General features: G+C 39.5%; 4 protein-coding genes across 6 annotated transcripts in view; 2 read left to right on the forward strand and 2 right to left on the reverse strand.

The window, feature by feature from the left end:
- Positions 1-13992, reverse strand: part of LOC134825966 (attractin-like protein 1) — a 31188-nt gene that overhangs the window by 10222 nt on the left and 6974 nt on the right. For both annotated transcript variants that reach the window (XM_063838182.1, XM_063838181.1), the window contains exons 12-18: positions 13655-13810; positions 2908-3015; positions 2051-2350; positions 1757-1879; positions 869-976; positions 506-639; positions 262-373 (exon numbers count right to left, since the gene is read on the reverse strand). In XM_063838182.1, the coding sequence (XP_063694252.1) occupies positions 262-373; positions 506-639; positions 869-976; positions 1757-1879; positions 2051-2350; positions 2908-3015; positions 13655-13810 (1041 nt within the window). The remainder of the gene's footprint in view (positions 1-261; positions 374-505; positions 640-868; positions 977-1756; positions 1880-2050; positions 2351-2907; positions 3016-13654; positions 13811-13992) is intronic.
- LOC134825967 (lambda-crystallin-like) overlaps positions 1-13992 on the forward strand; it is a 99804-nt gene that overhangs the window by 6386 nt on the left and 79426 nt on the right. The gene's annotated exons all lie outside the window — the stretch shown is intronic.
- Positions 4016-13018, reverse strand: LOC134823173 (uncharacterized). The gene is made up of 2 exons (XM_063834537.1): positions 9996-13018; positions 4016-5898 (listed from the first exon to the last, which is right to left on the reverse strand). The coding sequence occupies exons 1-2, from the start codon at positions 13008-13010 to the stop codon at positions 4084-4086; spliced, it is 4830 nt and encodes a 1609-aa protein (XP_063690607.1). The 5' UTR covers positions 13011-13018; the 3' UTR covers positions 4016-4083.
- Positions 6518-13992, forward strand: part of LOC134825974 (dynein light chain roadblock-type 2-like) — an 88319-nt gene continuing 80844 nt past the window's right edge. The window contains exon 1 of the mRNA XM_063838192.1: positions 6518-6527. The gene's annotated coding sequence lies outside the window, so the exon portion shown is untranslated. The remainder of the gene's footprint in view (positions 6528-13992) is intronic.

Here is a 13992-nt window from a genome sequence, read left to right on the forward strand (position 1 = left end):
CGCAACAAATTTATCCCTGGGTTCTCCTACTCAAAGTAAGTATTTGGAGGATTGGAAAACATCCAGCACTAGCAATATACACTAGACAGACTAGAAACGTGAAATTGAAGATATAAAGTCACATGAGTCGTGAGCAAGTGACTCGATCAATAATTATTGCTATTGTAGTTGTACTACCAACAAAAGGGCATGGCTTCAACCATGACACGTGACACTGCAATTATCCAACCATGACACGTGACACTGCAATTATCCACAAACCTCGAGTGTCCCCCTGGCACTGATCACAGTGGACGTTGTCCGTACAGTTACTGTGTCCGTTACACTGGCAAAGTGGGCAGGATTCGTAAAACCAACTCTTCTCTGGACAAATCTGACAAATATCATATTATGTATTAAATCTATTGAACAAGAAAAGTAGTATATTAAAGTAGCGGAAATTATAAAATATTAGCACATTTGTAAACGGTTTAATCCTGTATCTAGTTATGAAAATGTAGCTTACATTGGTAACAAGGGGACTATAAAAGGTTCCAGAATGGCAAGAACCAGTGCCTGTACCACTACCGTCATCACACCAGCCACACTCCGGCTCAGCTTGACACAGGGTGCAGTTACGATGTGCACTGCACGACGCAGCTAGTCGGGGGATAGGGCGTTATAATTCAACATTAAATTTTCAACATTCAACAAAAAAAGTATCAACATGTCAGTTCGGCAATTCCCCACTGGCAAAAAGTGTTCGCTTTTACAATGTGGATGTAACTTAGTAACCGCAAATTGGTTTTGTGGGGTAACAAATTATAAAAATCTTGAATTCGTGTAAAATAATTTACAAATTGATTTCGGGGAATGTAATTATCTTAACCTGGGCATATTGGAGAGCTGTAGGTCATGGTCCACTTGACACACTGCCCGTAGGGATATCTTGCGTGGTATGTTGAAGTATCTAAACACTGACCCTCTCTCCGACCATCTAGCAGATACATATCTTAGTCTAGTAGATACATATCTTAGTCTAGTAGATACATATCTCAGTCTAGTAGATACATATCTTAATCTAGTAGATACATATCTTAATCTAGTAGAGCTACATAATCTCTTAGTTTACTAATATAGAGAGATATTATCTCAAACATGGTATTAATGTTTTTCATACAAAGTTACAACAAAGTCTTCATGTTATGTATCCTGGGTTTGGACAGGATATTACCCGCTTAAAATATTTCCATCGCGTTACATAATACTCAATAAATATAATAGATGTGTAGTGTTGTAATTAGTTTATGTATAGTATTAATTATTATGGTATAATATCTAGAACTACTATTAGGGGTGGGAGAAGTATGGGGTTACACAGAATGAGAGATATTATCGTGACTTCATAAAGTGTTATATATACACTATACAGTTACATCCTAATAAAATATCAATACATGTATCAACATACATGAGGGTATGATCAAATGTATGGGCAGTGATTTTAAGAAAACCATACATTCATTAAAATCATTTTTAAATGATTTCACACCATACTGCATAGTTAATACTATACACCAAAGTAATATAAACGCTTCTCCAAAAACAAAATAGTAAAATATCAACACTCAAGGTTTTAGTCTACAACCACGAAAAGCTGGCCTCTAAATACCCCAGTTTTTAACTTTTTAATGTAATGTTATTGTAATTTCCAGCTTTTCGCAGCCAGCTTTACACCACTGGGATAGAAAATAAAAACAGTACTACTTGTACTGACCTGGATAGAGTTTATCAAGTTGGCACCACATACAGCTCCTGATCATGTGTTCATTGCCCAGGCACTTGCTACAGGAGGTGGCAGCAGAACACGGTCTGATAGCACTGCAGTCCACTTCTTGTCCTGTGTTAAGGAGCAATAAGTTGTGGGGTATTTGTGGGGGGGGGGGGGGGGTGTTAGAACAATGGTTACTGGGTTGTTGTTTAACGTATTGTGACCTATTAATTGTTCGTCAATTAGTAGAATAACGGGCAGCTAAAACTAACTAAATAACATGTTAACTATAACACTTACTTTCATTCTCAACATTAACACCGCACCTCCTATTCTTAACATCCCACACACACTGCCCCTTACAATGCTCACACAACTTGTACTCCGAGCACTGGATACGACTTGGTTTATTATTCGGCACGTTCCGGCACTTGAACAGGTCATCAAAGCCGGTAGCGTTAACCAGAGCTGTAGGACGGCAGGTATCAGGGTAGTGTTGGTCCCACACGCAGTCCGGCCGGGTCTGGCAGGCGTGACACCGCCGGTCAAACCCGTCCCCTGGGACACACTCCTCGTCACACTTCACTGCGCCACAGTCACCTGGGTTACTACAATTAGATGTTCTGATATTTCGTTCTAAATCACTGCAATATTAGTAAAGCAAGGGTTGGATAATATTTATCATTTATTCTTTAAAAGGATCAGGAGTCAGGTTCGTACTGCAACTCTACTCTATGACGCTCGTGCAAGAAGGCGTGATATCTGCAAACCATTGTAAGCTACATTCCATGTACATTAGACAAACAAAAACAGTTATATTATGCCACAACAATAGGACGAGACTAAAGGGAAGTGATATATACACACACTTCCTACACAACAGATCGAAGTATGAATTATATATTGTTTTAGGCAGACAAACAGAAACTATTAACTTATAATACTATATCATAGGGGAACAAATATAAATGATAGAAAAAATACTAGCAGTTAAGTAAGTACTCAGTAACACTAAGTAACACTAAGTAACACTAAGTAACACTAAGTAACACTAAGTAACACTAATTAACACTAAGTAACTCTAAGTAACACTAAGTAACACTAAGTAACACTAAGTAACACTAAGTAACACTAAGTAACACTAAGTAAGTACTAACTGATGGGAATGGTAAAGCAGTTGCTAGTAGTCTCATTCCATCCGCACTCCGTAAAATCTTCTCTAGCGCTCAAACAACGTGATTTGTTGGTGTGATCCTCACACACGCCTGATAGTTGTGTGATTAATTAATCATTATAATAATATTATTGATTAATATAACTATATAATATTGCATACTCTTCTGGAGTTGACTACTGGTGGGGAGTTGATGCAATTATTTAGAGTAATATTATATCATAGCTAGTAATATTATATCATAGCTCAACATTTATGTGCGACTTATGGAGCAAGATATTATGCTCATAAATCTGTAAATGCTGTATTAAGGAGTGATCTCCGCTTTGCTAGCGTAAATTTACGTCAACTGCCTATTTAAATCTGCTTTGTTGTAATTTTTTTGTAACGTTAGAATAGAAATAAAAATAAAGGTATAACGTAACTAATTGTTTAATTGCTCAGTTGGTTTTCTTTAGCAATTATCTCTTCTAATTATACCAAGTAAAACTAAGAAATTCTTCTGATCACAAAGTATAATGGCTGAATAAATGCTTCAAGAAAATAACTTTTACTAGTTAAATGTTCATAACTTGATAAATTAGAGTATCGTATTATGATAACTTGATAACTCGATATGTTTATAATCGGGTAAATTAGACGCTTTTAAAACTCAACGCAGATGTCTGCAGAATAAAGCGATTGAGGAAATAAAAATTTTCTTGTCCGAAAATATGCTTTTTATGATTTATAAACTCATGATGCATGCTTAATACAAGCATTTATAATGTTATAATTCACCAGAAAAATTCAAAATTAAGTATCGATTTTAATCACGCCTATTTATCCATTTGTAATAAAATGCTCAAATCTTGTAACCCCAGTGAAGACACCATGCTAAGCTCACATTTTAAATATCAAATCAGTGGATTGGGCGATGAACGGATGAACGTTGCGCAATAAACTTGCATTGGACATTTACAATTTGGGCGTTGTTTAAATACGAAGCAACCGTTAAGAGATACCAACCGTTAAGAGATACCAACTTGGGATTGAGTAAATCAAGCATATCTTTCAGCGTATTTAATGACAAATATCTCAATTTTCTGGTGGCCGTTTTCAAAATGAAAAAAAAAAACCTTTTAGTTTTAAACAAATTTTCGAAATGATTGACTGTGACTCAAAAGTCACTCGACAGCCTCTCATTGATCTGATTGAGTTTCGCCTGTTTGTCAGCCATAGTGCCCCTATTCCTGACAACTCCGATGAAGTGGGCCCATCTCGTGAACTCCCCAGGAAATTGAGCCCAGTTCTGGAGTCCTGTTTCGGCTACGTTGTCTGATGGATTAGATGGGTTCCTGACCACAGGGCACATCTTCATTGGGAACATGGCACGTGCAGTCTCACTGTAGTTTGTAGACCATTCCAGACGCAGCTCATGCTTACGTTGGATCATGTCGGTAAGTCTTTGTAACATTACCTCAGACGTGATGAGCAGGTTAGAGGCTCCTTTCTTTACCATGTCTTCGTGAGCCCCAATAACGAGAAGGGACAGTAGCAGACTGCTTGGTCTGTGGAACTGATCCTTCCACAGAATACCATTCCTCCAATGCTTCACCATCCTGATCATATCCTTTATCTTTATCGGCTGTTTTCTGATGAAGTCGGACTCTTTTTCGCAGGCTGCTGAGAGATACCAGATGTAATCCATTGGTCGCTCTTCTTTTATTGTCTGGTACAAGTTTTCAGAACTGTAATCATTGCGCCAATCGTAACAAGGAATCAAATCCACGTCCATGTCTCCAACAGTGAATTGGACTGAGTATTGAGTGGTAGAGATAAGGGTTAACTTTGGAAGAGATTTTTCTGCTTTTGTTAGCATCATTGCAGCATCCTTAAGCAAACTCGCCAGAGCACTTATGATGCTCGGTAGCCATCTAGCATGTCCTGTTTTTGGGAGATCATCACTGTACAGAACCAGATCTATATCTGATCTAGATTTAGTGGCAGTATCGTGGCCTAGAGATCCACCCTTGGCTACTCTAGTCACACGGAACGGTAATCGGGTCTGGCAAAAATCAATAATCTGTTCAATAATTTCACGGTTGTCCTCGTATTTTACAAGCTCAGGACGAACAATGCTTCCTTCAGATAAGTTGACTTGAAGTTTAACCTCCGGTCCGTCTACCGAGAAGTCGGGATGATCACCAACCGATCTCTCGATCATGGAACCCTGTAGTCTGACATCAAGTGGAGCATCTAGAGATCCTTGAAAGGACTGTTTCAGCTGATTCATGGTTAGATAAGAAGAGGTAGAAGACTGAAATGTATCCAAAATATTGGACAGTACAGCATCATTTTCACCACCTCCATCCTGTCGCCGCTCAAACAGATCAGCCAGATTTTCAGGAGGCTGAGATCTGGACGTCTCTCTACCACCAAAGAACAGAACCGGATCTTCACTGAGGTCTTTCAGCAAATCCTTTAAAAAGTTATTTGAAATTATTATGGATACCCTGAGATTTTCTTCGGATGAAGCGGATATTACCTTGCCCTCACTCTCAATCTTCACAAGTTGTTTCTTGCTGTCGCATATATCCGTGGACGCCTTGGGATGTTCCTCGGATACAGTGGACTTTACCTTACCCTCACTCTGACTGTTCTTGAGTTCCTTCTTGTTATCGGATATCTTTGTGGATCCTTTTGAATGTTCCTTTGATCCAGCAGACTTTACCTTGCCCTCACTCTCATTCTTCTTGACCTCTTTGATGTCATTGGATGTCTTCACGGAAGGTTTGGGATGTGCCCCTGATACGGCAGACCCTTGATTTCCCTCGCTCAGAACTTCCATGAATTGTTGTTTGTCATTGGACGCTGATCGAGTAATATTTAGCTTGCGCTGGGTCTGGATCCTTACCAGCTCTTTCTTGTTATTGTTCCCCATATTCTTGTTACTGTTCCCCATATTCTCTAAGATACTCATTTTTTTAGCTAACTTATAACAGTCACGTCAAAACTACATTGTTACAAAAATATCAAGGAAGGAATAAGTGATCGGGTTTGGATATATAGGAGCCGTTCACCGTTGCAACGTTGATGAACACAGATGACTTGTAACTGTAAGGAATTACAGATTACAAAACATAGAACTATAATGTTGGCGATCTTACTATCTCAGTCAAGAACTGATATAACTAAGCGTATGAGAGCTCGGCGTTAAGTATGCACATTGTTAATGTTTTACAATTTCAAATTCGGCAATATCAAAGATGTTGCTCCACGTAAATCAGATAGGGCAGAAGATGTTTTTACTTTTAAATTACTACTCTAGGAATCGGACAACTTGCCCAACTTTCTCAGATTCCCACACACTGTTGCTTGATAAGATGCTTCAAATCGGATTTCCAATGCGCCCAAATTTTAACTGTCCTGTGGAGATCGTTGCAGTTCACATGATATTGATAAACGCGCTAGATACCATTTTACATGAACTGATCCATGGTATTATACTGTTATCTTAGATGCATGTGGTGTTACTAAGAGAGATCGTAGTGGTAAATATGGAATTTTTCACACCTTAAAAAAATTTGTTGAAACTTCCTTGCAACTACTTAAAATAATTTGCCTACTTCCGATAAATCAGACGCTGTCGACGTAAAGATTGGGACAAAACGCAAGCTCCATTACGTCAACCCAAAAACATGTGCAGGATCATTTTACAACAATCAGAATTCTAATTTCGATATTGGTTTTTAACAAGTCTTTTTAAAAACGTGTTGGATCTGAATGACGTCACAACATGTTATGTTACAGATCATTTCAAGTTCCTTATACGCTATGTCGTGCACCTTGATAAGTTATGTATGTATTCGAGGAGCAACACGCGAAGATTCTCGGCTATTCCTATTAATCATCACAATATAATCCTTCATTATGCGATCCAACACAATACTGCACTTCAAGGAAATGATACAATTGCAAAAATAGCACAACAATTGATATGAGATTGATATGAGAGAGGCTACCTTCAAGAAGACTTTTCCGTGAGAGCCTTATTTCGAGAGGAGGCTACACTTGCTCACATAAGGTCTTAAAGCTAGTGTTATTCTTAGCAAATTGTAACCCTCAACCAACTTGAATTAAAACACTAACGTCCTTATCGCATTGACCAAAAAGCGTTATTTGAGTTTTATATCTAGTGTGCCGACTGTGAACCGTACATCATCCTTAATGATATGGTAATTCTAGTGCAATCATAGCTAAATCATATGCTAGATATATCTACTGCACAGTGTGAAGAATACAATTTAGGCGAGCTTAGACCTGAAATTATAGGTCTCAATTTAGTCGATAGAAGGGAAACGTAATCGTTCATTATTATAACTTTTGCCTGACCAATTACTGAATACCATTCAATTACTGAATACCATTCAAATTAATAATTGGGAGCGGATTTCTAATAAAATGAAGAGCAAGCAAACACGTACTAGAGATACAACTTTACACGTTCAACTACTTTATCAAACTTTAAACTGTGGACAAGGCGGTACTGTGAAAATAAGCTTATACCGTACAGATATAAACTGTGTAAAATCGAATATTTGCTATCAATGAAACCTATGACAGTAAACATTAAAGAATAGCATGCAACATCACAAAAATTCATAGTGATCTTGACACGCATTACACTAAGGGTGAACCCCACTGATCACTATGCAATAAACAGATAACAAACTCAAAGGACCAATGCAATCGCGATCATAAAATGCACCGCACGAACAGTTTCCGATTGTTCATTTAAATTTTGTTCATCGTCATTTCCGCTACTAATTCTTGAGATTTTGTAAATAAATCGCAAAGGTGGCGAAAAATAGTTTCACAATTTTCGCCACTACAAAGTAAGTAAGTAAACAGAAGAGCATGCTATCTGAAGTAACGAAGTTGATGTCCGGCGTCACAAATACGCACACTGCACAGAGAACTGAAGAGCTCAGCTGAATATGATAAGAAACCTAGTCCAGCAAAAATATAAAATTGTATGTTTATGATTACTTGCCGATCAAGGCAGTTACAGGAATGTACAGCCAGGACTGATCACATGGCCACCCTTATCTTCAGTAACTGGTAAAGATGGCCGTAAAATTTTCCTAAGTTGGCGTGTTGTTTCTACTGGTATCAATACGGCCGCTTCGATCATAATAGCAAATACCCATGATAATTAGCCGCACCTATAATTAAACTTTTTAATTTCATAGCTTAGTACGTTACCTCTATGTTATACATACGTCCAATAAAACGGTTGTAGAACCTCTAACCGGTCTCAATGGAAGGGAACATTTATCATTTGTGCAAACGTGGTGAAATCCCTTAGTGCATAAGACAGATGCCTGATGAGTGAAGGTGCGTCGCGTGCATTTTATTTATGTTAAACAATTATATGGTAGTTTTGAATGAGTTTGGTACGAAACTCATTCAGTTGGGCAGTTGAAGGGTTTTATTTTTATCTTAGCTTTTGTATGTAGCTTTTTTTGTAAAACAGAAAATGGGCCTTCGAGCAGTATTACCTGGTTTCGTCAATTACTGGTACAAGGACGGTATCCCCCAGCAAGTACCAAGTCTGGCTTTTATTCACATAAAATATTGACAGTACACAGTATCATTGTAAAAACGCACTCATTTTAATGCATAAATTGAAAAACTTTCCTAATCTAGTACCATTGTCTCTCAAGAAAACAATTCCCAAAAGCGCACCATTATTTAATACTAACCCGGATTCTATTCTCACTACACAATGGTCAGAAAAGTATGGTCAACACCCTTACAACAACTCAGTATTTTTTAAAGGTCCATTATTAGCAATAAACCGATATAATGTTGCAGCAACTTCCCCGCCTAGTCTGTATAAAAACTATGCTCATCGATCAGCAAAATGAAAACATTGAAGACGAATGGCCTAATTTCATGTTATTTTGTATAACAGGACTAAGAAAATCAAAGCGTAACATAAACCAAAATGCCGATAATAACCTTGTCTCTACATCTTAGATTATATGCACACACTTATGCACCACTCAATAAACGTCGCATATCTCATCAATTACACTGCCAACATAGGACATTCTTTTTTATCGCCGCGTATTTCAAATCAAGTTACAAATTCTACAAATTTTGAAGTGCTCAGTCTTGTTTTACTTTTCTTATCTTTACCTATTAACCATTGGAAAATAAAACTTTAAGTTGTAAACCTTCATTGCATACTTTACCGGTAGAGTCTAAATTGAATAGTTTGAGATTTCCTTTACATTTTATATTTATGCATGTGCCCCACGGGGATGAATTTCTTATTACCATTGATATTTTTTTTGAGTAAACATTGGCTGGTACTACGGGCCAGTCCCCAACAAAAAAAAATTGAAAAATTATACCAAGTAAAACTAAGATTTTAATCTGATAAGAAAGGTGGAGCAAATGCTTATTGAAATCTGTAGTAAATATTCATAACTTGATAAAATCGAGTATCGTATGATAGCCTGATAATATATAATATATTTTTCAACCGGATATCGACCGTTTTTAAGATTTAACAAAGATTTATTAACTTGTCGTAATGTCTATAGCATGACGCTATTTATAAAGTATCGATCCGGTAGTCCAAAGCAGGCTCTAGCTCTCAACATATAACAATCTCATAATGCTTGCTACATACATTTTCATAATTTACCGAAACATGATCATGATAATTATAATAAAAAATGGATTATATTTTGTTACCTAAAAGCACAATTTCGCATAAAAAGTAACGCAGGAAATGAGCTTTTCCTTGCAAAGCTTACATTTCAATATCATCAAAGCGATGGATTGAACAGTGCAAGTTGCAAAATGGATCTTCAGCATTTGCGCACTTTTTAAACACCGTGCAAACCATCCTATTCAGAAATTGCTGGTAAGGCATAGATATTCGGTCCAATCAGCCTCTAATAAATCGAGTATAACCTCAGTTTATAATGTCTTAAACCGCGGTGGGAGTTTCGCAAATCAAAATGTGAGAAAATATTTATAATTCTGTACATCAGTATTTAAGTCCGTGACTCAAAAATCGCTCGAAAGCCTCTGAACGATTACATTGAGTTTTGCCTGTTTGGCAGCCATAGTGCCCCTATTCTTGACAACTCCGATGAAGTGGGCCCATCTCGTGAACTCCCCTGGGAACTGTGTCCAATTCTGCAGTCCTGTTTCTGCCACGTTATCTGATGGGTTAGATGGGTTCCTGACCACAGGGCACGTCTTCATTGGGAACATGGCACGTGCAGTCTCACTGTAGTTTGTAGACCATTCCAGACGCAGCTCATGCTTACGTTGGATCATGTCGGTAAGTCTTTGTAACATTGACTCAGACGTGATGAGCAGGTTAGATGCACCTTTCTTTACCATATCTTCGTGAGCCCCAATAACGAGAAGGGACAGTAGCAGACTGCTTGGTCTGTGAAATTGATCCTTCCACAGAATGCCATTCCTCCAATGCTTCACCATCCTGATCATATCCTTTATCTTTATCGGCTGTTTTCTGATGAAGTCGGACTCTTTTTCGCAGGCTGCTGAGAGATACCAGATGTAATCCATTGGTCGCTCTTCTTTTATTGTCTGGTACAAGTTTTGAGAACTGTAATCATTGCGCCAATCGTAACAAGGAATCAAATCCACGTCCAAGTCTCCAACAGTGAATTGGACTGAGTACTGAGTGGTGGAGATGAAGGTTAACTTTGGAAGAGACTTTTCTGCTTTTGTCAGCATCTTTTGTGCATCTTTTAGCAAACTCGCCAAAGCACTGATGATGCTCGGTAGCCATCTAGCATGTCCCGTTTTTGGGAGATCATCACTGTATAGAACCAGATCTATATCTGATCTAGATTTAGTGGCAGTATCGTGGCCTAGAGATCCACCCTTGGCCACTCTAGTCACACGGAACGGTAAACGGGTCTGGCAAAAATCAATAATCTGTTCAATAATTTCACGATAGTCCTCATACCTCACAAGCTCAGGACGAACAAGACTTCCTTGACTTCCTTCAGTCAAGTTGACCTGAATTTTCACCTCCGGTCCGTCCACTGAAAAGTCGGGATGATCACCAACTGATTTCTCTATTGTGTCAATTGTAGTGCTCGGTAGTCTGGCATTTAGTGGAGCATCTAGAGATCCTTGAAAGGACTGTCTCAGCTGGTTCATGGTTAGATTGGTGGAGGAAGAAGACTGAAATGTATCTAAAATATTGGACACCACTGCTCCATTTCCACCACTTCCTTCCTGCTTTCGCTCAAACACATCAGCCAAATGTTCAGGAGGCTGAGACCTGGACGTCTCTCTACCACCACAGAATGGAACTGGATCATCACTCAGATCCCTCAGCAAATCTTTCACAAAGTTATTGGATATTATCATGGACGCCTTGAGATGATCTTCAGATCCAACAGACCTTTGCTTGCCCTCGCTCTGGATCTTCATGAGCTCGTCTTTGGTGCTGCTATCTTTCTTGTACTTCAAGTATTTGGACTCCCAGCTTCGTTCCAACACAAACCTCTCCCTGTCAGTGGTTTGTCTGGCACTGACTGCTGTTTCTACCTCAGGAGCACTACAACCGTCAATAGACGGCTCGAAAAGGACACAACTTCTCATCTCCATTAGGATTTGTATGGTTTTATCGCTGTATTCAGCAGGAAGTGGGGTGGTCATGAGGAGCTCAGCTCCTTCATTCCACACGATATCAATGCTAGGTCCCAGCACGACAGGAGTGCAGCCCTCAGCTCTCAGAACTACTCTCCATCTCAGTTGACAGATCCACCCATAACACCTGTAGTTCACATACATTAATCTGCCCATTGAGCCATCAAGACGAAGAGCTATCTCATACGCTTGGGTGTTGTCACAAAGTGCCTTCCTGTTGACGCACAGTTGCCACTTGAAGTTCTGGTCGTCCATCAAGTCGAGAAGTGCGACACCCTCCGCATCCCGATGAGTTCTGGTTTCAATTGCAGGGTTCTTGTAGACCACTTCACTTGCGTAAAACAACGTCAGGATCTTCACACCCACCACTATGTGGTCTCCCGACACAAAGTTCTTCAGCTTGTTGGTCTCACAGATAGAGTCCACTCCTCTTCCAATACCAGAGCCGGGCGGGAACTCTGTTACCAACCTCCTACTCTCCACGTGATAGGGATCCTTCAGCTCTCCCAGGGTAAACTGGCACTCCAACATATACCTCCGGTTCGTTTTGTCATCGTTTTTTATAAACATGGAGACTTTGCCACGTGCTTTCTCGTCGTCTCCGTTAGGAAAGAGACGTATTTGCCAGTGAGCACCTCCCATGTAGAACTTAGAACTGTGGTAGGACTCCCTGGAACAAAGTAGGTCCAACTTGTCCAGCTTAGCATTTTCATCATGATTAACATCCATTGGATTGAGGGTGATGATATCTTGAAACATGGTACTGACTATAGTGCATTCTAGTTCTAAAGAGAGACAATCGTTCCTGACAAATCCCGGCTCGTTCATTACGTCAACTAACTTGAAGAAGCGCTGACAACCCCAGCACTGGCCGTTCTTTGAGAACACAGCACCCTCCCTGGCAGAAATATTGAGAGATTTGAGGGGAGCTAGTAAGTTAACGAGGGACAAGTTGAACTGTAGAGCAACTTGTACCCCAGCAGGGTACATCTGGGCCTTGTCAAGAGACAGGTAAACTTTAACGTAATCCGCGTTCAGTGCCAACCCCAGCTCCCACTTGTGTCCTCCGAATGTGAAGGGTTCCGAGCAAGCTCCCTCGTAGAGCATCTTGGAGAAGTTGCCGAGGAGGAAGCGGAATCTGGTGGGTCTGTAGTCGAGGTGAGGTGGTGCCGAGGTGTAGTCATCACATGTCTCCACCCTGTTGAGGCGGAGGAAACAGTGCATCTCCTGCAGCTCACGTGACATTGTGGATACTGCGGAGGGGGGACGGGGAGTTTTAGCGGGACTCCTTGTTAGTGCGGGACTCCTTGCTAGTCCGGGACTCCTTGCTAGTCCGGGACTCTTTGTTCGTGCGGGACTCTTTGTTCGTTGAACTAGTTCAGAGGTCATCTTTACATTATCCTGGTATATTGATGTCGGTGAAACATACCGTTAATAAGCAATAAAATTACCAAGATCAATAAAGAGTAACTAAGTTTTAATTGAAACTCTAAATCAAAATGTCAGACAAGTTTCGAGTTTGAGGTTGAACTAGCACAAGCTTTCTGAAAAAGTAGACAAAACAAAATCTAAAAAGCCTACTAACTGAGAATAGTGGAAATTCAGCAAAACAATCAAGTGCAATTTATCAGTAGTACTATCAATAAGAAAAGATTGGCCAGTTACATAATCACACAATCTCTTACGCTGCTTGATTTTGCCAAGCATAAATTGCTCCTACTATATCGATTCGCAGCTCAAACGCGATTGTTGAAATTCACTAATACAGTTCTTACTAAACAATTTAAACTTTTAACAAGTGCAACAAATAGGACAGTAGTGTTGGTGTCACGTGACTCAGTATGGAAAACTGAGCTGAGCATCATACAGGGCCGGGACAATTGTTATTTCTGCCATGCAATCTATTTGTTTTTAGTGCAGGACAACACGACACTTGCTACTTTACCATAACTTTCTTTACGACACAATTACAAGTCAAACTTCAAGTCACGTGAATATACAGCCTGGAAAGAATAAGGAGGGAGAATACTCACCGAAGTGGTAAACAATGAAGTCGTGATGGAGTTTGCCGTTGTATCCTCCGAAGAAGTAGACAGAGTTGTTGTAGGTGAAGGAACCCTGGCCCATTCTGAAAGGACCCACCTGTTTCAGCTTTCTGAAACTTTTCAGTTCTCGTCCTTCTCCGGTTTCTGAGTGCACAAATCTACTTATTGTACACTTTTAAATAATAATTATAAGCTAAGCACAAACGAGCAGCTTCCGTTTAATCAACTTTCCTTACTTTCTCACAGTTCTAAATCCCTAGGGATATCAATGTATTGTAGAAACATTTTCTAGCTCAAAAGAGAAAGGCGTTGCGTATTATAACTAA

Source organism: Bolinopsis microptera, chromosome 1 (assembly GCF_026151205.1).
Source record: "Bolinopsis microptera isolate Bmic1 chromosome 1, MBARI_Bmic_1.0, whole genome shotgun sequence".
Lineage (NCBI taxonomy): Eukaryota > Metazoa > Ctenophora > Tentaculata > Lobata > Bolinopsidae > Bolinopsis > Bolinopsis microptera.

Bases quoted from the DNA above. Each gene is read 5' to 3' on its own strand.
- LOC134823173 (XM_063834537.1), bottom strand. From the start codon at position 13,010: ATGACCTCTGAACTAGTTCAACGAACAAAGAGTCCCGCACGAACAAAG. The intron at 5,899-9,995 runs TGAGTCACGGAC...GACTGTTATAAG, and splicing joins AGAGGCTTTCGAGCGATTTT to TTAGCTAAAAAAATGAGTAT.